The 25,443-nt window shown below is 36.0% G+C and overlaps 1 protein-coding gene across 1 annotated transcript in view; it reads right to left on the bottom strand.

The window, feature by feature from the left end:
* Positions 1-9,556: 9,556 nt before the first annotated feature.
* The window catches only part of LOC131166216 (lysine-specific demethylase JMJ27), a 71,591-nt gene continuing 55,704 nt past the window's right edge, over positions 9,557-25,443 (bottom strand). Inside the window, exons 8-13 of the mRNA XM_058124562.1 lie at positions 17,703-18,566; positions 17,545-17,617; positions 17,375-17,460; positions 16,895-17,014; positions 10,595-10,665; positions 9,557-9,946 (exon numbers count right to left, since the gene is read on the bottom strand). Of these exons, the coding sequence (XP_057980545.1) occupies positions 9,940-9,946; positions 10,595-10,665; positions 16,895-17,014; positions 17,375-17,460; positions 17,545-17,617; positions 17,703-18,566 (1,221 nt within the window). The 3' untranslated portion in view covers positions 9,557-9,939. The remainder of the gene's footprint in view (positions 9,947-10,594; positions 10,666-16,894; positions 17,015-17,374; positions 17,461-17,544; positions 17,618-17,702; positions 18,567-25,443) is intronic.

Genomic DNA, 25,443 nt, shown 5'->3' with positions numbered 1-25,443 from the left:
ACCACCTCTGTCAAGTGGTATTAGCTGCTTTCCTCGATCCTAATTCTGTGCAAGTACAACAGGTAACTGTTCCCAACAATTCTTCTTAATATGCCTCGGTTTACCGCACCTGAAACAACTAGGAGTTCTAAACCAGCATTCACCCCTATGCCTTTTATTACATGTTAGGCATACGGGGCAAGACTGACTATCTTGATAACCGGTATAACCCCAATCTCCTGTCTCTTGCCTTAAACCCATAACATCTTACCCTTTCTTCCCTAAACCCTGTCTGACCTCAGCCTGAAAACTGGATGGTGCAGGCCTCTTCTTTTGCTCTGTAGGCTCTGTACTGCCCTAAATGCTTTTCTCTAGCACTGAAGCCTTATCAACCAAGTTTGAGAAATTCTAAACCTAGAATCCCACCATCAACTCGTAAATTCTACGTCTTAGGCCTTTTTCAAATTTTCTGTCGTTCCTTACCTCGTTCGAAATTAGGAACGGAGCAAAACGTGACAATTCAACAAACGTGGCCACATGTTCTCCGACTGTCATATTTTCCTGGGTCAAGTTAGTGAACTCTTCAATATTTTCCTCTTTGAAAGATAAGGGAAAATACCTATCAAAGGACAGCTCCTTGAATCTCTCCCACGTTAGAGCTATCTTTATTAGCCTCTACTCCTTTAGTAGCTTCATAGAAAGCCACTAGCGTTTTGCGTCTCCGATCATCTTAAATGCAGCATGACGGACTTTCTGCTCATTCGTGCAGTCGAGTACAACCATGATCTCCTCTATCTCCTATACCCAATATTTGTAGCCACTGGATCAGGTCCTCCTACAAAGGTCGGAGGGTTCATTCTCATTAACTCCTTGATGTTGCAGCCCTGACCAGCAGGTGGACAGTTCTGCTCTGTCAAATCCTTCCTCATTCCGGCTCTGACCTACCGGGCTATACCCTGTAGCAATGTAGAGGTATCATTGTCCTTTTCACTGGAAGTCTTCGAATCATCCCTTCCTTCAACTTCTATGTCCTGATCCCTAAGATCAATCCTAAAAATAGAACATAAAAGGGATAAGAATTCCATTATCATATTCTACTCAACACAACTATTAATCTAAATTCTAGTATACACCCAACTTCTCAATTCAGGACCAGTCTCACAATTTAGAAATGAAATCATCTAAGGTTTACCGTGGCTTTTCTGTGCTTTAGAAAAATTAGAGAAAATCCTCGACGTATTTTCGTCTTTAACTACAAAACAAAATCATATACCTCTCAACACCTAACATATCCATCTAATGTCCTTATCCTAACTGATTCCTATACTCAGGTATAAATCATCTCTAAGTCTACAGAATCCCAAAACCTAAGCTCTGATACCAAAAATGTAACGCCCCGACCCTCAAAGTGGGCTCGGAGTGCTACTAATCCATTCATTTACCTGATACCCGACATTCTAATATCATTTATGCAACGAAAAACATAAATATAATCTTCCAAAAATATCATATCAGAGTTTTCTACATCTATCTACATTCCAACATAAATCATACATCCACCTGTATACATAACTCCAAAAACATAATCCATAACTTCCAATATTCACAATCATCCCTTTCTCAGAAGACTTAAAACATAAAACATAAAACATAAATTTATACAACCCAAAAGTATCATCAAGTTTATACCCCTTTTCCTTTCTATAACCAAAAATGCTAGAATAATCCTGAGCTCTTTAAGCTTAATCTCGTGGAGGTCCTGAAAAGATAAATTTGTATGCGGGTGAGATACATCTCAGTAAGGGAAGAAACAATATATTAAATCAGCGTGTGACCAACATAAGATTATAATCAACATTTTCAAATATTTAACATAATTTTTGAAATCATTTTCTAAACCTAACCAATCACATGCAAGATATTTTCCCAACGAGAAAAACCCTAGGATAGGGATGATTACTTGCCCATACAAGTAGCACCCCTCTGCTTTGATACTTTAGGCAACTAAAGGTCAAAACTGAAGCATACCAGGGCACTCACCTTACTCAATAAGCCCTCATGTGAAGAAGTATTCTCGTACGCACACAATTCATCCAAAGGTTTACCAGCGAAGGCTCCCGAGAAAAGGAAAATCTACCTGCCCATACAAGTAGTTTTCCTTTGCCCTAATACGTTATGCAACCTACTGCCACACCTGATAAAACCAGGGAACTCGCATTTCTTAGCAAGCCCTCAGACGAAGAGTTTGCCGCACCCAAACATAACATGTTCTACAAGCATAATTAATGATACTACTATAATACATTATTTTTGTCTATCATTTTGTAATTCTTATTTGTTCATATTCTCAGCTTTGACATATCATAACATTTCACTTTACGTTGCTCTTTTCCATTTCACATTGTTCACATTTCACATTTCCTTTCCATTTCATTCTCATTTTAATTTCATTTCATAATATACCCAGCATTTTTAACTATTTTTGTGCTAGTCCCAGTATCTTTTAGCTGTTTTTGTGTCAGTCCACATAGAAATGCGCTAGTCTGCTACCCAGCATCTTTCAGCTATTTTTGTGTTAGTCCCAACATCTTTCAGCTGTTTTTATTTCCATGGTTGCTTTAACACTCACATGCAGCATATTTCATATATCGTTTTTATACTTAGTTCATTTCCTGTATATGTTGCATCTCATACATATAACATAATTCCACACTGAATTCTATTTTATTCATGCCACTCTATTTAGCAGTATATATATATATATATATATATATATTTCCTGTAAAAGAAGCCAAACTACATTCAACATTTATATATTGAAAATATACCTTTCCTTTTTACATAGTTATCCTGAAAATATCATTCACTTACATCAGATCATTTTCATATATACGTATCTAGATAAAAAACCCTAGGGTCAGAAAATGTAATTTAAACGGTTGGCATTTTAAACACATACAAAAACATATACACGTATATTCATAACATATTTCATTTCCCAATTAATTCATAAAAAAATGGTTTAATAAATATTCCCCCTTACCTGCTTTCTTGAACTACGTCAACAAGAATCCCCAAGATTATGCATGTGACGCTCACTCGGATCCTGGTTCAAAATCTCTACTTTAATCAGATAAACCCCAAATAACTTACTATTTCTGCATTTTCTCAACCTATAAATCTCAAATAAACATTTAAAACTCCAAAATCAAGAATCTTAACCCTTACCTCAACTTTGGAGCATTTTCCTAAAAGTCCAGTTTAGAATTTTGCTCCGCTAGATGTGTAGAGAATCTTCCCTAGAACATCGTAGCGGTCTCCATTTTTCGATTTGGGCTGAATCTGGGCCGAAAAGTTAGAGAGAAGGCAGAGGAGGCAATTTCTAGAGAGAGAAAATGGAGGAAAATGTTTTCTTCGTGAGGAAGCTTCCTTGGTTCTTTTTATACTCAATTTTGCCACATGGCCTTGGCGACGAGTAGATAGGATTCGTCGATGAGTCCACAAGGAACTTCATCGAAGAGGAGATTCATTCGTTGACAAGTCTTAAAATCTAAAATTCGCTCATTCGGGATCTTCTTGTCGACAAGGAACTAAACTTCATTGACAATCTTTAGTAGAATACTCGTCGAGGAGGACTTGAAACTCATCGACGAGGTCTGCTGCTCCCTTCTTTAAAAAATTTTCCCTTTTTCCTTTATTCCTTATTTATCCATTGCATTTATCATTTTCCTAATTATTTAACCATTAAAATTTTCCGAGCCATTACACAGTCGATCGAAACTCTCGGGTTGGCCAAATTTTATCACAGTTAATTGGGGTAAAATAGGGTTAATTATATTAAACACATTTAAAACAAATTTAATAATTCCCCTAGTGTCCCCAACAGTCATAATTTGTGGCATGTCTGTATATATGGCCTCATTTGGTCAGATTAAGTGGTGATTAGCATTTTTGATTAAGAGAAAATTCTATGAAAATGTTTCAAAGCTTATTCTTCCAAAAACAAAGCCTATACACTCACCCTTGTTATTCATTTGCTAAATCTAGTTTGGTGAGAGTGCATTGAGTGATTTTACATTGATTCTACCTGCTCAAACTCTCATTGGTTTTGTAGATACATTGATTTTTTTATTGAGAGTTTTAGCCTAAGTTTTTCCCCCTAATTTATTTGATAACTTCATTGTGTGGGGAAAACTTTGAAGCTTGTGAGTCTTGGCATTTGTATTGCAAGACTCTGAGGCTTGTATTTTGATTGTACTAAAATTATTTCTTTTGACAAGTCGTTACTTCAAATATCTCTTGAGCAAATATTTTTGAGATAATCATTTTTAAGATATTTTGAACACTCCAATTGGAACTCTTTGAAACCCTAGTTGTGGTTGATTAATATTGATACATAGTTTCAAAGATAGATTGATTATACACTCTTGAATTTTATTGCTTATTGACATTAGATTGAGTGTCACAACACATATTGCACTAAGCTTATAGTTTCTATCTTGTTGATGTGCATTGATTGATATTGGCACAAATATGCTTGTTGGAGAAGCACTCATTTTGTACACACTTTGTATTCTGAATTGATTGTATTCTAGGCGAGGCCTGAGGGGGAGTTAATCCAGTCCGAAAGGATTGGTTGTAAAGGTTGAGGTCAGCCCTATTTTAATTTGACTTGATTGTATTTCAGTGCCGCTTCACCCGTTAAGTGAGCCGTAGTGGAATTCTCGAGCTTACGAGTTGAAGCGAGGACGTAGGCAATATTGGCCGAACCCCGATATCATATCGTGTGTTGATCTCTTCCTTGCACACTTTATTTTCCGCACTTTGAATTCAGTTCATGTATGTTTAATTATTTATTGTCTTGATTGTCATAACATACATGCTTTGAATATTGTGAGTATTGGAATCCATTTAGAAAGACCCCAGGTTATGAAATACTGCTAATATTTGGTTAAACTTAGGAAAAAGTTTAAAATTTCAATTCACCCCCCCTCTCTTGAGAATATATCAATTCCAACACCATCCATGTCATACTTATTGGATGACATTGTAGATGCGGAAGATGTGGATGTCATGCCACCTCGTTCTCATCCAGATTCATTATATGAGTCATCTCTCCATCCGCTTCACATGGATGCTAATTATGTAGTACCTCTTGCTGGAGATGATAGACATATAGGAGCACGATGGGACTTGACACTAAATGCAGATGACCAGGAAGGAGAGGACAGACACAGACGGTAGCCACCCTGAGACTGGAGATGACCTCCCTGCGGCACTTGAGTAGTCTCATTCTTTTGATTTCATTTGTATTGCATCGATTATTTTTATTTCATTTGTATAGCATTGATTATTTTTATTTTATTTGTATAACCTCGTTGCATTATTTATGTATAATTGGAAATGTTTATTTATTTTTTAGAAAATATATATGTGAATGAAAGTTGTGTATGACAATTGTGAATGAAAGTTGTGAATAAACGTTGTGACTATACTGGCATTCCCAATGAAATTTTTTTTCTTTAAATAGGTAGGATGGATATGCTCGATTTTAAAAGGAGTCTACCAAAATTTTTACAGTAATTCGGTGTACTGTGAATGTGTGTGAATTCAACCGAATTCTTTTTTTTTAACATTCTTTTTATTTTCTTGAATTTAACTGGGTCCCTTTTTCATAACATTTTTTATTTCATTGAACCGAGTTCCTTTTTTTTAAAAAAAAATTTATATAACATCTCTTTTTCTTATTTTATCCAATTTTTTTGTACATAGACTTGCAATACAATCGGGCCCTTTTTATTCAATCACATTTCTATTCATTTAACCTTTTCTACAAATAATAAAATACAAGGGTACAAGGAATACATGGAAATACATTATGGATAGGATAATACAAGGGTATAGAGAAATAAAATTTGAGTGATTCTACAAATTAGTTAGAGAAAATTTCAAAATATTGGAATGTATCCCTTCATATTCAGCATAATTTCCCTATGCATGCTCTTCCATTGACAAACGACATGTAAAATAACCATTTCGGTCTTCGAGAAGTCACATACACACACAAGAAGAAGAAGAAGATAATGATGAACGAGATGAAACTAATGAAACCTTGAAAACTACACTCCTAGTTTTTGATTACTTTAATGTTTAATTACCTAAAAACCTCAATTTAATCTTCTAATTTTCAATAAACAAATCACTCCATTACCTAAAGTATGGAAGGTTAGTCATGATATTGGGTAGGCATGCATGGTGTTGCATACTTGCATGATAAACATGTCACGTTGAAGTATGGTACTTGAACTTGTATAAATGTATACATTGAATTTGTTATATGTCATCCTTCATTAGCATTTATGTACATGTTCTTCACATGCATAATCAAGACAACATAAAATAATGAACTTTTTTTTTTTTTATAAAAAATGACATTTTTTAACCAGACAGTGTAAATCTCGCTGGATGGTCTAGCGAGATTTAAAGAAAACTCATTGGATGGTCTAACGAGATTTAAGCAAAACTTACTGGATGGTCCAGTGAGATTTAAGCAAAACTCGCTAAATCATCCAGCAAGTTTTAAGAGCTACACGTCAACCATTGGAGTGCCCTCATCGTTTAAAACTTGCTGGATGGTCCAGCAAGATTTAAGCACAAGTCACTAGACGATCGGTCCAGCGAGTTTTAAGTGCCACGCGTCAACTATTGGAGTGCCCTCGTTGTTTAAAACTCGTTTAAGACGCATCAAATTGGGAAAAAAAAAATTCCAATCAAACTATTATTTAATATTTTATTAAATAATAAAATCAAAAATGGAAAAACACTCGTCTGCTCTTCACAAAAATAAAAAAAATAGTCCCCTAAGTTTTGTCCTTATTTGCTTGTTAAAATAATTCAATTTTCCATTTCCAGTTTTTCAAATAATTACAAAAACTTCACTTGCTTTTCAATTTTCAAATTTATATAGAAAAGTTAGAAAATAGTTTTTCAATTATATTTTTAAGTTTCAAATTATTACTTTGCCTACGATAGCATGGAATTCAAATCTTTGACTTTAATTTGTGCGGATTATGTATAGAGTCATACATATCCAAATTCAAGCACTCAAATTCATGATCCCAAACATTAAATTGTATGATTTTTGAAAATTAAAGAATATTACCTTGTATAATTTTTTAAATATAAAAGTACAAATTGAAAATTTGTTTTGCACATTTAAACAAACTTGTTATTTTTTACCTTTTTTGAACAACTCTTAAAATACTAAAAATCATGCAAAATTTTTTTCAATTCTTTGAAAAACTAAAAATAAAAGATAAAATTTATTTTTCACAACTAAATGGACCCTTAATGCTTCCAAAGGATTGAGCTATAATAATAAAATCATTACTAATAATGACGCAACAACTTATAATTTTTTTTTTTGGATTGTAACATAAGGATAATTTTTCATTGGAAAAGGTGAATAGAGCATTCCTAAGAGTAATTTTTTTTAGATTCAAACCAATCAAAAGCCAAGTGATAAAGCAAATAGAAAACCAAATGTACTTATTGAATTCAATCGTAATCCCAAAGCAAAGAGTAAATTGTAAATTTTTATTTCTGCTTGCATGAGCACTACCTCCTCTAGGGTCCATCCTTAAAAGACAATAAACATGACTTAGGGACTCTATCCTTATAACTTATGCATCTAACCAAAATTCCCTATCTTGACATCCTTATCTTATTTTAAGATTCAGTCCAACACTTTAGAAACACAACCCGACAATAGTTTACTATGACTTTTCTGAAATCATCACCCCAAGAAAGACACATAAACCACCATAGAAGTCTTGCCTCTAAAACTGCAAAACAAAACCTTAAATCCTTTTCCTATACTCTGGTATTGTTTTCACTACATTTTAGAGTCTACAGAACCTAGCAACCTAGGCTTTGATACCAAACTGTAATGACCTGCATATTTTACCAAATTTTTTTTCAAATATCAAATAGTATAATAATCTTGATATCTTGTTCAGCTGGTAAAACATAATCAACCTGGACCCATGGGTACCAGAGATGTACCTGAAATACAACTCTGATACCTAAGCAGTGGAAACCATAAAATCATATACATATCAAGTCATCCAACCAATACAATACCAAAGTTTTACCAAGCCTATAAAATACATATACACATCCCAAAAACAAAAAATGTGCCCTAGGGTCATAACCCATAAAACCATCAGACCCTAACATAACGACTTACCCTTTTGACAGGGTAGGTTAGTTAATGTCTAACGCTGCGGAGCTCTATTCGCTCTTCTATCTGGGACTCCTGAAATGTTTAGATAGTAGGGGTGAGACACCTCTCAGTAAGGGAAATAAACTAACATCAGTGTGTGACGTTATGAGCATTTTCGTGTTGTACATATAAACAATATAATAAGCATATTTGGTAAAATCTATCTATCGAAAAACTGAGTAAAACATGATTTGTCATATCCTAATAAAGCATACTAGATTTCTATATATGAAAATCATTTTGTATAGCTATATAATACTAAAATAACACTCAGGATGGATAGCTTGCTGATGTCATATCTTACCCCTATATGACTAAATTGTGCAGCCTGAAGCAAGACCTAGCATTGGCTGGCCGACCATGCTAGATCAATCATAAGTAGGTAGTGCTCATGCCCCCCGCGAGTTTTACGATATCATCCTGCTAAAAAAACATAGGTTGATGATCATGCAAGATTTGAAAATACATCATCTATGGAAATAAAGTGCCAACTGCATTATTCTTACATACTTTTTTATTAAAATAATATTATTTTGAAATATATATATATTGGTTCAATTCAGATTATCACCCGTTTACAGACTTCAGAATCCAAAACCAAACCTAACAAATCAATTTACCAAATTATCGATTATATTTGGGTCGACTTTTCAGATCAATTCTATTTCCAGATATATTTTTTTAACAGAGCGTCCTTATTTTCGGAATTTGAAGGATTGTGATGATAGGTAACTATTCTGACTCCCTGCATTTCACATGCTCTACTAGACTGCCATGTACCACAATCTTGTATTGGTCTCTCCGAGTTGGAATCCCTGTATGCTGGATTCAAAACCTTAAAAGACTGAAAGCAACCTGCTCAAAATTTGACCCATATCATGCTCCTCTGAAAGAGAAAAAAAATATGAAGCTAATGTGCGTTCATCCATTTTTCCAAAAAAATATATCAAAAAATATCAAAACAATGCTATCTGCAGCAAAAGAGCAAACTGTGCTTTTCCTTTTTGGTAATACCAGAGCACTTTTTAAAAGGAAAAAAAAAAAAAAGGTTTTCTCAGCAAAAAGAGACTGCGAGTGGGATGGGCAACAAAACAGACACAAATTTGAAGTAAAAAAACTGAAAAATGAACAAAATGGTTTAATACAGAGAACATGGTTCTAACGACGAAAAAACTGTGACTGCAAAACCTCAAGCAGTCTTGTAAGTTTAAATGCAATAATAAAACAGCAAAGCTTTTTCTCCCCCAATTTTTTGTTACAAATATATCGACATGATTTTAAAAATACAGCAAATTTTCTTGACACAGTTCATAAATGTTATATTCAAGATATGAATATCAATTTCAGCTACACTTAGATCAGATGCTTCACTAGGTATAAATTTAAATTAGACCCTATAAAGCCACCAACTTCTTCAATACTCAAAAAGTTCAATGTTCTCGTGTATCTATGTACATGAAAAATTGAAACCAAAGGAGAAAAAGCTTAAGATTTCCCCTGATAGATGCATACTCTCCATGTATCCATTTTAAAATTACAATGTTTGATTCTACTCATCTCTAGCTAGCACTGATCCCGGTGCCAGAACACCTTTCACAACTTTACTGTTGCTTGAAATTTGCCATGTTGAACACCAGCGCCAATGTCAGTGATCTTATTAGTAGCAACTCACAACTTCAGCCACTACAAGATGAAGAAATTAAAAATTAATTTGGAATTTTTAGATGTGGAAATTGAAGAACAAGAGGCATAAAAGGTCTTTCACTTCATCCACAGTTTAAACTGCAATCACTTCAAAAATGGACTTAATGGAAGTTTGGGGATATTAAATAATTTAAACAATGTACAAAAATTGATTGTCTTGTGCATAGTACTAGTAGCTCAGAAAGATTGTACCTAATCATCCACTCCTTTAAATCAAAATTATGGCAACTAAATAGTAAATTACACTAAATGACCAATGAATGGATGAAGATGAATTTTGAAATTGGAACAGATTTTATCCCCCAAAAAAAAAAAAAATGTAAAATCACAATATTTGCTAAAGGGAGATGGGAACTAAGCAGACAACTGCTGCTGTGCAAAAATAGGTTGAAGGAGTCTAACAGAAGGAGCTGTAACTAAACAAATTACACAACCCATATCCTACTACACTCCTGCATAAGTATGCAGAATCATTTAACAATCAATAACGCAGTTGATGAGAAAAGCAATGCTATCACCTTGCAGCCATCTGGCCTTACACAGCATGCTCATAGCCTTAATGCTGTTCAATCAGCAGATATTTTAGGTGACCGTACAAGTAAAAGTCAAGAAGAGAATAAATCTTACTCAACACTTGAAATCAGACTTTTGGCTTCTCTGACAGCAGAACTTACAGCATAAAGAGTCATCTTTTTAACCTGTACAAGGAAGAGAAACAGGTAAACCTGAAAATTATTGACAGCTTGACTGTCCAGAATTCTACAGCCTAAGTGACAGCAGTCCTCACTACCATGTCTGTCAACCTAATATCTCATTTCTCATTATGCATGAAGCATATGCCTACACTCTACGTGCACCCAAATGCCATAAGATGCTCTTTAAAATATTCCCTTTCTATTTCGTATTCAGACAAACCAGGACATCTAGTAGCTATTAATCAAGGTGTATGTACTATACAAATAATATTTATGAATAACCACACAAAACTTCTGACACAAAGTATTTATTAACAAGCATGCTACCTCTGTAATCAATTAAATGTCATTAAAAAAAAGAAAAAGGGCAGCCCGGTGCACAAAGCTCCCACGTATGCGGCATCCGGGGAAGGGGCGGACCACAATCGGTCTATGGTACGCAGCAATTCAGTTCAAGTCAAAAAAAAAGTATACTCAATATTTCAAGGAAAGTTTGATGTTACCATTCAATGTTCATGCATGAGAGTCTAAAATACAGAGAAATGCTTGCGTGTAGAATTAAGAGCCATCTCAAATTAAGCACAACTATTTTGACAATGAATGATTAAAGCTTTAAATCACAAGCCTCATATATGCAGGTGACTGTATCTACACTTCTTGTTCTAAAACTAAAGAGAAGTCTAACCAAAACACTTGGGGAATCTTACTTACGAAAAAGATATTCTATAACATAAGTCAAAGCCGCTTCCCAAAACTTTTGTGGTGTTGATTTAGCTTTTCACTGATGTAACTGAGGATCAGAATCTAGCACAAGCCAGTAATTTGGGTAGGATTTTTTTCTTGGGGGGGGGTGGGGTGGATTTAGATACCACCCAACCTTAGTTGTAGCCTGGCCAAGTTCAAGCTTGAATTTCCACCTCAACTGATCATTTTCAAGCAGTAAAATACTTTAGAAAAAAAAAAAATGAGGAAATTACAGTGACCATTCCAAGCTTTGTGATGTTATAGGACCTCTAAGCATGGTTTTAAATAAAGGCCGCGACCGTTACGTAACGCCGTTACGTAAAGGTTTTTTGGGTTACCGATACCGTTACATACCGCGAAATCGGTGGGAAGAAAAATCACGACCGTAGCGGCCGTTACGGACCGCGACCGTTACGTAAAGGCCGCTACGGCCGTTACGTAACCGCTCTAGGACTGTTACACCAAAAAAATATTTTATTTTTTACTTTTTCTTCTCACTTTTTCTCTCTCTTTCACATATCATTCTCAATATTCCAAGTGGCAAGAGGGGGAAAAGATTATAATGAGGATGACAATGATACAAAATTTACTTTTTCTTTAAATATTCACAATAGATGCATTAATTAACAATTTCGAAATACTAACTTGTTAGGAATTTTTTTTTTTTAATAATATTAGTAATGTGATATTTATGTTCTTTATTTTTCAACTTCAACCTTCTTTCTTTTCTAGCTATTTTATATTTATATTATTCATATGTCTTATGTGTCTAATAGATTAATGGAGTGTATAATGTATTTTATTTTATTAATTCATTTAGCACACATAAGAATTTATCACAGATAAGAACAATGAGAAGTATAAATACGTGCACACACATAATTTTCTATCAATGATGGTTTAAAACAAATGTAAACTCGTTGCCCTTACCAAATAACTTAGTTACTCGAACTAAAGGGTCCAAAATACACTAAAACCCTTTCTAAGAATGGCCAAAAGCTTAAAACATGCAAGTACGGTAATATGCACAAGGTTGTGCGTGCTTCAAAAAAATTCACGGCTGTTACACCCGCTTCCCGTTATGTAACATCCGCTACTCCTGCTTCCCGTTACACCTGTTACCGTTACGTTACGCTACCCGCTACCGCGATTTAAAACCATGCCTCTAAGGTTTGAAAAAGTACAAGACCTCCCATGTTAAAACAGCAGCTAAATGGCCTCAAATACATAAGCAATTGGACATTTTGACCCTCAACAATTCTTTGTTTTCTTCTCTTCAATATTCTTGATCTCTCAACCCACCAATCACTACAAGCCCCCAGCCATAGCAACCCATCTTTCCACCACTTGTCCAAAATCACTGCCCCATCAATTGTCATATTTGGAATTCTTTGTGGTTGGTGTGTATTCAGTTGACTGGGTATTGAGTCTTACGCAACAGCGAGGATGTTACAGTTTCAGAAATCTCTGCAAGGCACTCTAATCCCTTGATTCTCAATGTCAACTTGGCAAAAAAAAAATTTCCCAAATGCGTCCACCTTTCCTTGCAGATAACGACAGATGATCAAAGGCTGCCAGGGGCAGGTACAGGTGAGAGTGGCAAGATGGAAGCTTATGATTCCAAAAACTGGCATGTGGAATTAATTGATTAGTTTCCTCAATGGGTGAGTTTGGCCTGCAGTAGGTGGGCTGGTTATAATTCAAGATGATTTGGTGCTATCGGTTTCACTGAATGATAATTGTAGATTATGGCTATAAGTGCAGAGCATGAGGTACAGTAGTGGAGCATCCAATGATGGTTTTCAAGCCATGGACATGGATGGCAGGTCATATTTGGGTTTGTGCTTGCAGGAAACGGTGGAGGATATGGTGGAAGATAGATCTCTGGAAATAATGGTGGATGCATGAGGTGGCTTCCAATGGTATGGACTTCAGTGGTTAAAGTAGTTTACAATGACAAGCTACAGCACCCACTTCTTTTTCATGCCACCACCTCAAATTTGCGTCCATGTGGTCACTTGCCCAATTTGCATCTCTGAAGCCGAAAAATCTAATCCTCTAGATTCCTTAGAAACAAGTCCTTTGCCTCAGACAGACTTCAAATATCTCAAAGATGCAGTAAATTGCATCCCTTCACATAACACAACTAAGGAACATAACGAATAGAAGATAAATGCAAACAAGATCTAAGGATAACAATGCCTCTACAAGCCACTGCACAAGAACTCCCATCAGCAAGAATATCAGAGGGAGCAGACAAAAACTTATGGAGATTTAGTTAAAGGAGAAAATAGAGAATCTCTACCATGGAACGGAATGTGATGTAGTTATGCTCACCTGGCTGTGCAAAGGTGGCAACATCACTGGTCTACATTTGAAAAGTATTATAATATTTGTTTATGATGTCTTTCATATTTTAGGACATTATTATTTATGAAAGTTGGATAACCGAAAAAAAACTAAGATTATAAACAAAGGTTTCAGAAAATCAGTTTTGTAAGTCTATGCTATATGGATCAAAATGTTAGGCAACTAAGCACCAATATATCCAAAAAGTTGAAGTGACCAAAATCAGAATACTAAGGTGGATGAGTGGTATAAAGTCAAAAGATAAATTAAGGAATGAACATATTTGCAACAAGTTAGGCAAAAAGAGAAAAGGGAGGGACGACTAAGATGGTTTGAGCACCTGCAGGCTGCAACGTAGGCCTAATAACACATCAACGAGGAGTGAGTTAGTTACTCTTAGTAATTGCATAAGATTGTGTAAATTGGTGGGAAAAAAAATTATGAATCCAACCTCGCCTAATGGGGCATAAGCCTTTGCTTTTCTGGTTGACGTTGTTATTGTATTAGTTACAAAAGTAGTATCTGAATTTGTTATGGTTGTAGAGGTATTTTTCTCAATCACCAAGCATAGAAAGCATGTAAATGGCCTTCATATATTAATTTTAGTTTGATTTTATGTTGGACATTAGTCACACATCAAGTTCTTATCAGTGCACTCTAATTGGTGTCAATGCTCTGATAGCATTTGTGATTTCAACCTAAATTCCAAAGAATCAGTGTTTGACATGATTGTTTAAAAATTTCAACTAAAACTAACAAGCTTTGCAATTTCAACCTAAATCCTCATGTGCTTCTGCCCCAGACCACCAGTGTTTTGGCCAACCACCACTGTCCCTTTCATCCCACTCCAATCTTCCTTTATTCACATGTGCAGAAATTTACATTTATTAAAAAAAAAAAAAAATTTACTGCTGCTTTCCTCTGGTCACCATCACAGGAGGCCCAACATTGTGCTAAAGACATCCTCATGTTGCTTGAAACCCTAAATCTGTGACTCCAGATCAGTGTTTCTCCGCTCAACAACCATCATTAACACCATGAGGTTCACTTTCAAGCAAGAAAACCACTGCAATTCTCCTGGAATCCCTTCACAAACTGGTTCAACTGCTCACTGATTTGAGTACACCATTACTCTTGGATCAAGAATCAAACGACACTACAGGCATGCAGAGATAATTATTGTTTAGTAATCTTTCTTGTATTCTTTTCATTTAGAATATTCAATATTAGGAAAATAATATTTGATTTTATTTAGGTTTCAACAGTACTTTTCCGATAAAATCTTATAATAATGTTCAGTAGACTAAAACAACATTTCTTATACAACTCATACGCCTTAAGACACATTTTTCTCCATAGAAAAAGCCAAAAAGGACTTCTGGACAACTTCCATTGCACCTCCATTGTACCCAAGAACATATACATTGCACTGCCAAAAGGCTCCATGCTATTTCCCAACTAAGTCATGGATCCATAGTTATTAAGCTCCCAGTCACAATATTCCTGGTAAGATTTAGAAGGAGAAACAAAATAAATCTCAACTTAGCTCGAGCACCCAAAAAATCCCATAGAAAAACCCACAACAATAATCTGCTCCATTCAATCTCAAGATTAGTGATTTACATCTAGAGGAAATAGGATTCAATTTCACATCTTGACTCTGGCATATTGCCTCAAATAGTTGGCAATAAAAAGTGCACAAAAATCAGAAACAAGAAAGACAGAAACATTACTATAAAAAAACCAGCAAAGAGAACAGGAATTAACACCCCAAAACTGAAAGAACCATCATCAAGTCTTCGTGACTCACTTTCACACCTCTGCGATGCAAGAAACCACAACTGAAAAACAAATGAAATCAAATTTGGAAGAATTACTCCACATCCTAACTCAGCTTTCAAGCCACCAAGGAATCTGAGAAGTTTCAGAGCACAGATATCAGATTGAAGAGGAACAGTGCCAGATGAAACAAAACCAATCTCAGAAAGATTAGCCTTTGACGGGGAAAATACTTCAAACCTTCTCAAAGTAAGTTGTATGCAGATACTAAGCAGGTAGGGATACCTCAAGCCATGTCTTCTCTTACCCACCTTTCTGATGTCAGTACAGAAAATTGCTAGTAGCAGCACCATCAGTGCCCAGACTAGGTCCTGTGGATGTGATTTAATGGATCCTAACATTGTTTCTTTGGATGATTTGAACAAACCAAGAAGAAAGAAGAAAAATGAGGAGGGAAGATGATGAACAGAAAAAAGAAAAGGAATAAAGAAAAACTCGAGAAGAGAATGGATTTTTGTTCCTCCAATACCATATTCAAGTCCTGGAAGAATGAAGAGAGAGAAGGTGAGGATGAGAAAACAATTGGACAGCTCCTAGGGCCAGCCACTAACTCTTAACTATAGCAGACTAATCTTAGAGAGATGTAACTTTTCAAACCTCAAGGGAGATCAATGTGATCTACCCAAAAAAGAAAAAAGAAAACATTGTTAAGTAACTATAATGATAAAAAAAAAAAGGTTCAAATTATGTAAGAAAATACTAATCCCAAAAAAAAAAAACTGTCAATGAAGCCCAAATTCATTGTTTTCTTCTCAAACTCCATCCAACAGTCAATTTCTTTCTGCTCATATTCTCGATCAATCTCTTGATCTCAATTGCTCTTGTTTTTAAAAGTTACTAGCTCTCAAGTGCTCTCATCTTTTAACATCCCTAGCTCTGCTCTCCTTTTTTCAACTCGCTAAATGTCTCCAACTCAATCTCTATGGGCTTCCAAGCTTTGATGTTGGCTTTCTTCTAATTATTTGTAATTTATTAATTCTATTCCTATGAGTCTAATTGTATATACCGTATTTGATTTTTTTTATTATTAAATAGTACTTGTTACTTTCATTTTTTTCAATTTGAATGTAGAGAATGGTCAATAGAATTTTCAATATTCCTATAACCATTGATGCAGAGAAAAAGCTGAGAGATTTGAATCCCTAAGTACTATTGTTCAGATTTTACAATTCCTAGCTACTCTTTATGCACTGTGGAAAGCTAAAAACTATATTCCTTAGCCTGCCAAAAATAAATGTAATAAAAACAAAGAAGGTTTTGATGTACTGTAGGAGAAAGAACAGACTAAAGAGTGAGATACCTCCAATTTGTCCTCCTTAGCTCTATGTTTTTTTGGGAGCAAACGAAACTCTTCAGTTAACTGAATACACTCTTCAATGCTTTCAGGAGATACAAAGTCAAGGGCCACCTTAATACAAGACTGGAAAAACAACAGTAATACAATTAATAACTAAACTAATAATAGGAAAAACAGCTGCCAAGCAAAAATAAATTGAGGAACCAGCGACAGGTTAAATCGCAAATGATGGCGTGTTCCAAGTGGCAAAAGTGCACTTTGGGCCCAGGATCTTATAAATTTTCCTCACTAATTCTTTTTAGAAAAAAAAAATATATGCGATTCTTCACCGCCTAAATAACTAACAGGTATGTAATATGTAAAAACAAATATAATCAAGCAGGAAAATAAGCATAGTAAGAAGTCTTTGCAGAGGCCACGTACAAGTACTTCAGGCCTAACTTGATAAGAAAAAGAAGGCCTCTCATTGGCTGGAAAAATTACCTGTCTGTTTCTGACTTGATGCGGACACCCTGCTGGGATGAAAACAGCCTCACCAAGGTATTGTTCAAATGTCCAAGGTTCAACATCTGCAAAGAAATTAGACATTAAAGCAACAGAGCATTGCAACATGACAAGACTGTGGCCTACACAAATAAAATAAAATTTCTTACTGAACTCTCCCTTCAGTTGTTTCTTATGCCTTTCATTCAAGAAAAAAATCTGATCGTGAATTGGATGAATAACCTAAAACAAGATTGATATAAAAAATTTAGATCCCTAGCCCAGTTTGAATGTAGAACAACAACTAGGGCAACTCAACAATACTCACAGATTTTACAGGAAGATTATTTACATGCCGAAATTCTTTTTCATGCCTCCGCAAATATTCAATTAACTTAGGAACGTCCTGCCTACGGAAGATATCCCAGACAGCACCTCCATGGGTAACATTTGCTCTTTCATTACTTCTAAAAGAATCATCCTCTGGATTTGGGCTTGACTTTCCTGGTCCGAAATTACTTGCACCAGTATTGCCTAAAAAGGATAACTTTGGCGTATCTTTTCCATTGATAACCTTCCTTGACATCATGTCACCAGAAGAATGGATATATTCTTCTTTGGATGTATCTTTTCCAGCTAAAATTTCATTCTCAGCTTCAAGTTCATTGCATATTAAAGGGTTTTCCTTCAATCTGATCTGTTGCTTAGTTGTTTCATGCATCATGACATCATTATTGTCTAGCAAAGAATTTGTCTCAAGGATGTCACTGCATCTTGAGAAGTTGGATCGTTTTACCATATGCTCTTGGTGGTCAAGAACCTGAACTTTTGTATTTGGTATTTCAAAAAACTGCATGCCACTGCCAACATTCACCTTACATTCAGAAGCAGCAGCAGTTGCTACATATTGTGCTCTATCCAATTCCACAGTTCCTAGACCAAAGGATTGGACATCTTGCTGTTCCAATAATAAAGAGTCATTCTGAACAGAATGTCTACCTCCTGCACACTCAACATCCAAAAAATCATGAGGTCTTTTCATTGACTGTCTTCTAGATGCATCCACAGTCTCATCCTTTCCACCATAAAGCTCATGCAAGTCTTCAGCTGCATAAATGTTCTGCATAGTTTCTATTCTTTTGAGCTGCCAAGGAGCAATCTTCACCTTAGTTGTGTGTGTCAGTACATTTACCTATGCCAAATAAAATGACAATTTCAAACTCAGATATAAAAAATTTGGCAGACAAGAAGATATGAAGTCAGAGCAACAATTTTAAATTGCCACATACTCATTCAATTAGAACAATATAATACATTTGGAAGTTTCATTTACTAATACGGGCCAATATTTGGATCAGAAGGCACATGCTTAGGTGTACGGTACAGTGCAGCTATAAGATGTAAACATGGGATAAAAGCACCAGCAACTAAAAAAAAAAAAAAATCATTTTCCAGGGATCCCACAACTTGAATAAAAACCAAACTATTATGTATATATGCAGGAAGGAAATGTAACCAAGCACCAACTACACAAAATCTAGCACATAACCTGACACAATTGGCTTCTATTCCTCACATCACCCGTGGCAATCATGTGCAAGTGCCCTAAAAGGGAGTAAAGAGTACTTTTGAAGCCAAGAAAAAGTGGATATATAAAGTTGCAATAAAAGAAGGTTTTCTTTTAATAGAATACATAGGCCTCTTTTTTGTATTATGATAAATAAATATCACTCGACAAGAAAAATGATCCACAAAGCCAAGAGGCTGAAAAAGAGAAGCCTCTGCCATAAAAGAATACACTTCTCCAATAATAAAGAAATAGGTTCAAGGAAAAAACAAAGTGAAGCACCCCCACAAGTCAAATTGACAACATTTTAAACATAAGTGCATAATACAATATAACTTGAGAACCTCATAAAAAGAATTTTTATGCATTTTTCTTTTACACAAAACACCCAGGCATGCATGCACAGATGCAAAAAATGTACAACACACACACACTAGGAGAAAAAGATAGCTGCTATCCAAATGAGGTCATTTCAATTACTCCTGGCTTCTAAGAACCATCCATTAAACAGCTCTAGAATAGAAACTGAAATAACACAAGAAACTCAGGAGAGGGTCCAAAGAATTTCATAAATCCTCAGCAACCGCATTGACTCTCCGATTATACATATGCATTTAACAACATTCTATCTTCAAGAAAAACTTGCATTCATTTGGAGTTCAAGAAAAGCATGCATCAAATATGCCCTCACATTGGCTTTGAAATTGTTGAGATTTTGATTAAAATGAATGACCTAACTTGAAGATAGGTCTCTTCCTCGTTTTATAATTAACATAGTAACATACTTAATAATAACACTAAAAGACATAAATAACCTCTAACACTCCCCCTCAAGCTAGAGCATAAATGTCATATGCTCCTAGCTTGTTACAAACAAATTTAACACGAGCAACCCCCCCCCCCCCCCTCCACCCTAGAGCTTTGGTAAACAAATCAACAAGCTGCATATCAGACTTCACGTAAGTAGTAGTAATGAATTTTGCACAAGTTTCTCCAAACAAAGTGGCAATCAACTTCAATGTGCTTCATCCGCTCATGAAAGATCAGGTTGGAGGCAATATGAAAAGAAACTTGATTATCACACCTTCATAGGTTGAGAATGTTAAAAGCCCAATTCTTCCAACATGTTTTCCAACCAGACAAGTTAGCGTGAGTCATAGCTCTATATTCTGATTCAGTACTTGACTTAGCCACCACAGTTTGTTTCTAAATCTTCCAAGAAACCAAATTACCACCAACCAAGATATAGTACCTGGTTGTGGATCTTTGGTTGAAAGGTGGTCGAGCCCAATCCGCATATGGATATCCATGGAGCGGTGTGGCAGTAGCAGTGCAAGCAATAGAAGGAGATAGCGGCTAAAAGTGATAAAGTCCACCAGCTTCACGCCCTCCGCAATCATCTTCCTCATCTTTAAATCCTAAATAACCAAAGAATCAAAGAAGAATGTCACTGATCGATTCATGGATGTAGTAATCTTGCTAACAAACATAAGATTGAAAAGAAATTTTAGAATATACAAAACCGAAGGAAGAGAAAGAAGAAGTGAGATTTATAGTCCCAATTCCCTTGATTGCAATAGTGGATCCATCAGCAAGAGTAACACAAGGTAAATTTGCAAGATATTGACAAGTGGAAAAGAAGCTAGGTAAACCTGTGATATGATTAGTGGCAATGGAGTCTATGACCCAAGGACTAGGATGAGAAGTACTGGATGACAAGCATACTGCGGGATTACCTTCTTGGGCAAGAGATGTAAGGGAAAAAGAAGCTAGTTGTGATGCTTGATACTGCTGAAACTTGGAATACTCTTCCTATGACATGGATATAGTACGTTGCCCCCCACTCGACCCCAAAGGTGTAGAGTCAATGGTTGCTGCATTGGCTGCCCCAAAGGGTGTGAAGTCTGTGGTGGCTGCATTGGCAACACGTGAAGATCTACCATGGATGTTGGCCTAACAAGGCTTAATCTCGTTTTGACGAAAATAAATTAAGGATACTAATTGTGCTTTTAAGATTAAATTTCATGTATTAAGGTTTTCACAAGCACAATGGTTGAACTCAATGAAGATTGACTAAAGATCAACTTAAAGTCACAAGTCATGAAGAATACAAGTTTTCTAAAGCATTGATCAAGCTTGCAAGATGTTAAAGCTATACGACATGAAGACTTAGGATTTAAATGTATTTAGTGTTTCTTAGAGTCTCATGTAAGTACTCTTCGATTTCAATTTTGTGACTGAAGCTCTTAGGAAGTTATACTGGACTTGGAGACTTGATTTAGAATCTGGAAAATACTTTTATAAAGTCCAAAATACTTTTCAAAGTTAATATAAACAATTTTTGGAATCAAAATATGAAAAACACTAAGTTGCATAGTGTTCAGGTGACTGGGACTTAGTGCTCAGGCGACTGATATACTACTGTCAGTGTAAATAAGAAATTAGAATAGGGTTAGGTGATTGACTATTGGGGTCAGCCGACTGAATTGCTACTGCCTGTTCTGGAGCGCTATTTTAATTAGTTCAGGTAACTGAACGCATGGTTCAGGCGACTGAAGTCTATGTTTCAAACTTTCTAACAATGCTGATTTCTTTCCAAAATCGAAAGATATGGTTTCCAAACTTGGGAAAAACGGTAAGAATTTTTCCAACTCTATATAAACATAATTATTTACGCATTAGGGTAACCAATACTCACGCATACACATTGAAATTCATTGTTATACTCTTATTTCAAATTCCGAAAAGCTGCAATGCGTTTTTGCTCAAACCCCTAATTGATTTCTGATTTCAATGCTCTGAAATTCTCATACCACAATCAGAATCCCTTTGAAATCTCTGTGAGTTTCAATTACATATTGTTGTCTTGAGTATATAGAGATTATTATTGTACAAATTCTGCTCTGTTGTGAGAGTATTCATATTGTACGAACAATTGATTTTCTGGTTTTGCAATTGGACGATTCGAGGTTAGAATCTTTGCCTAGCAAGAGGGTGTTTTCGTTAGAGAGGGGTCTTCACCTTCCAATGGAGAGAGGTGTACTGCACCTATTGAACGGAGTGTGTAAAGGAAATCCTCACAGCAAGTTGCTTGGGACAAGGACGTAGGCAGTAAGCTGAACCTTGAAAAAAATCCGGTGTTCAATCTTCTTTCCCTATTCTTTTAAATACTGCAATTATAAACTGTTGTGTATGTTCTGAATTTATTGGGAAATTTTGTTGAACGCTGAGTTCGGATTTGGATTACTTTGAATAAGTCTATTTGGTTGTTAATGATTTGCATGGTTTAAGTTTTCAGTTGAAATTCAGACAAGTGCTGAAACTTTGAATTCAATTTTAGTTGGCTCAGGTAAAGCTATTGTGGTTGGTTGTTTATTTAAGTATAAGAAGTTAACTTTCCTGAGTTATATTATTGAATTTTGTCTTAAATACATACTTGATCATTGATTGAATTCAAGGTTGATTGTTGAACTTGCTGAAAGCAAAATTCAAATTCTGTTTCTCAATTTCATATATATATTTAGGATTGTCTATTGGTATAGTATTTTTCGTTGATTAGTTGATTGTGATTGACATTGTGATTGGTATATTTGAAAAGGTTTAAAATAAACCGAGCTTCCGCATAATAATTTTTAAAATACCCAATTCACCCCCTCTCTTGGGATTATACCGTTACTTTCAATGGAGATCCCAACACTGTTCAATAGTATGATTACTCCGCCCACAATGAGTGCACTTGCAAGGAGTGCCTCTACCGTATCCGTTTGTATCACCACGGCCACTCAAACCACCTCGATAACTTTTTCGGTTGTTTGATAGAGAACTAGAATCACCCTGTGTAGCAAAGGCTATCCTCTTCGAGCCATATGCAAATGTGTGCTAAAGGAAGCATGAAGGACTCGAGAATAAACATTAGCAAATGATGGAAACTCGGCACTACTATATATCTAGGACCAGATTGCCTCAAATTCAGGTTTCAAGTCTGCTAGAACCCGAAGGACTGTCATATGCTCCCTCTGCTTTTGCATTTCAAGAACTTTGGCCGTTATAGTTTGCACGACGTTAAGCTCCTCATGAATACGCTTCATCTATCCAAAATAATCTGCAATGCTCCTATCTCCTTGTTGTAACTAAAAGTACTCCTAGGATAAATCATACATGTGTGTAATGTTACTAGAGCATAGAATCTTGCATTAATCCCAAACCTCCTTGCATGTATCTAGATGCATACACACCCATGCAATCTCTGGCTCCATCAAATTCCACAAGAGGGAAACAATTAAGGCATCTTCTTGAATCCACACTTCTTTTCTTTTCCCATCAGAAAGATCAAAATGGAACAAGTGGTCAGATTTTCCTAATCCTACTAAATAAACTAGAATAGCTTCAGACCATTAAACATAATGCTTTTCATCCAACTTTTGAGTCGTTATTTGTGGCAGCGATGTAGGAAACATATTTTTGGGATTCATAGACTCCATCCCAACACTGACAAACTTGCAGCCACACAAGTGTCAAACAAGAAGAACAATCAAAATAAATTGGGACAATCACAAACTCTATGAAGCACCGACACAACCGCATACAAGGTAAATGACTCATCTATTGGTATAGCATTGCCATAGCCTCACAACTAGACTTACGAACACTACCACGGCTCCAAGAAATTCATAAAGAAGCCTTCATAAACACCAAACAGAAATTAACAGATTACCGCAAGTGCATGGTTGAAAAAAGTTGAATTTTTTAGCAAAAAACATGCCCAACAGCTTGATAATATTGTCTAAAGAAGTAATCAGAACATGGTAGAGGATAAAAAAAGAAAAAGTGGCCAGAACCTCTCTCATGCGCGGGCATGTGGGGTTAGCACTATCGACAATTGGCCAGCACCCGTCACGAGTCGAGCTTGTTCAGGGCAATATGCTTGCTTGTGACCGCTTATCTCGTGTGTTTGGGATGAGTTTCTATCATGTAAAAACAAGTGTAGGGTTACCTTTTAAAGATGTTTTTTCCCTAGGCTAAAAAGGGGAGTATGACTCCTCATTATATTGATGTTTTCTAGTGCCAGAGTGGGAATAGCATAGAAAGCCTTTTAGGGGAGAGCGAGTGTTCATCAACTTGTAAAACTCACTAGCTGTTGTCAACATGTTTAGCCTACTTGCCTCCCTCGCTAGACACACATTGTTAATGGAGGTGTTAATAATAAATTATGTTGCTTCAATGTTTACTGCTTAAGTTTCATTGCTTTCATAAGTTTCTTATTGCTTTCGCTTATATTTGCTTGAATGACAATTAAAGTGTTTTGTTGGTGAATTGTGGTAAATGCTAGGCTGGCTAGTTAAACAAGAGTGTTTTAGCTAGCGCTGCATGGTCCTTTTACAAAGGTGTGAAATATTCAGCCCATGACACCCTCGCATCAGAGCTCGGTTATTTGCTACTTTAATTCAATTGCCTTCGTTGTGGGTTTGGTAAAGCTTTGGTAAATAACCATGCCGACCAATGCCCAGAGAATTAATGTGCTAGAAGCACAGGATGAGATGGCAGCCAACAATGTGGCCATAGAGATGGCCCGACTGACGGAACGTGTTGATGAATTAGAGGAATCACAAAAGCATCAACAAAGTTTGATGGTGGAAATGTCAGAGGACTTCCACCACACCATGGAGACCTTGCAAACTCAGAAAACTCATAGCTGATCTGACTACAAAGATAAATGTAATGATTCTTGCTATGGGAAACTCTAACACTCCGGGGTTTAGCAAGATCAATGTACTCTCCTAGAACATATTAGGGTACCTATGATGCCAAGGAGTTGGAGAACTTCTTGTTTGATATGAAGCAGTACTTTCGTGCTTTGAGGACGGACTCAAAACAAGTGAAAATGGATACTGCGACTATGTATTTTTTTTGTGATGCCAAACTGTGGTGGCATACCAAGTACAGTGAAATTGAGAATGAGCGTTGTGTAGTTGTTGGGAAGACTTGATGAGAGAGCTTAAGGCCCAATTCTTTCCTGATAATGTTGATTACAATGTTAGGAGGAAGCTAAGAGACCTCAAGCATACTGGGTCAATCAGGAAAATACATGAAACAATTTTCTTCTTTGATGTTGGATCTCAGGAACATGTTGGAAAAGGACAAGTTGTTTTATTTTCTTGAGGGGTTGAAACCCTGGGCAAGGACAAAACTTCATAGGCAAAGAGTTCAAGACTTGTCAATCGCACAAGCTACTAAGGAATGCTTCACTGACTATATTGGTGATAATACCGCTTCGTCCAAAGAGAGTGGCGTAAGTGGAAACAGCGGAACGTCTTTCAAGAAGGGCAAACCCACAAGTGGGGGAGTCGATTATATGACATCAACTTCAAAAGAAGCTTCATTGTCTCGAGGGTTAAACACATCCATTGGAAAGGGTAAAATTCCATGCTACTTATCTTGAGGCCCTCATAAAGTTGTTGAGTGCCCTTATAAGTCATCACTCAACGTCTTACAAGCTTCCATC

The sequence above is a fragment of the Malania oleifera genome, chromosome 10 (genome assembly GCF_029873635.1).
Source record: "Malania oleifera isolate guangnan ecotype guangnan chromosome 10, ASM2987363v1, whole genome shotgun sequence".
NCBI lineage: Eukaryota > Viridiplantae > Streptophyta > Magnoliopsida > Santalales > Ximeniaceae > Malania > Malania oleifera.
The sequence above is the reverse complement of the archived record's forward strand: the minus strand, read 5'-3'. Positions and strand labels throughout refer to the sequence as shown.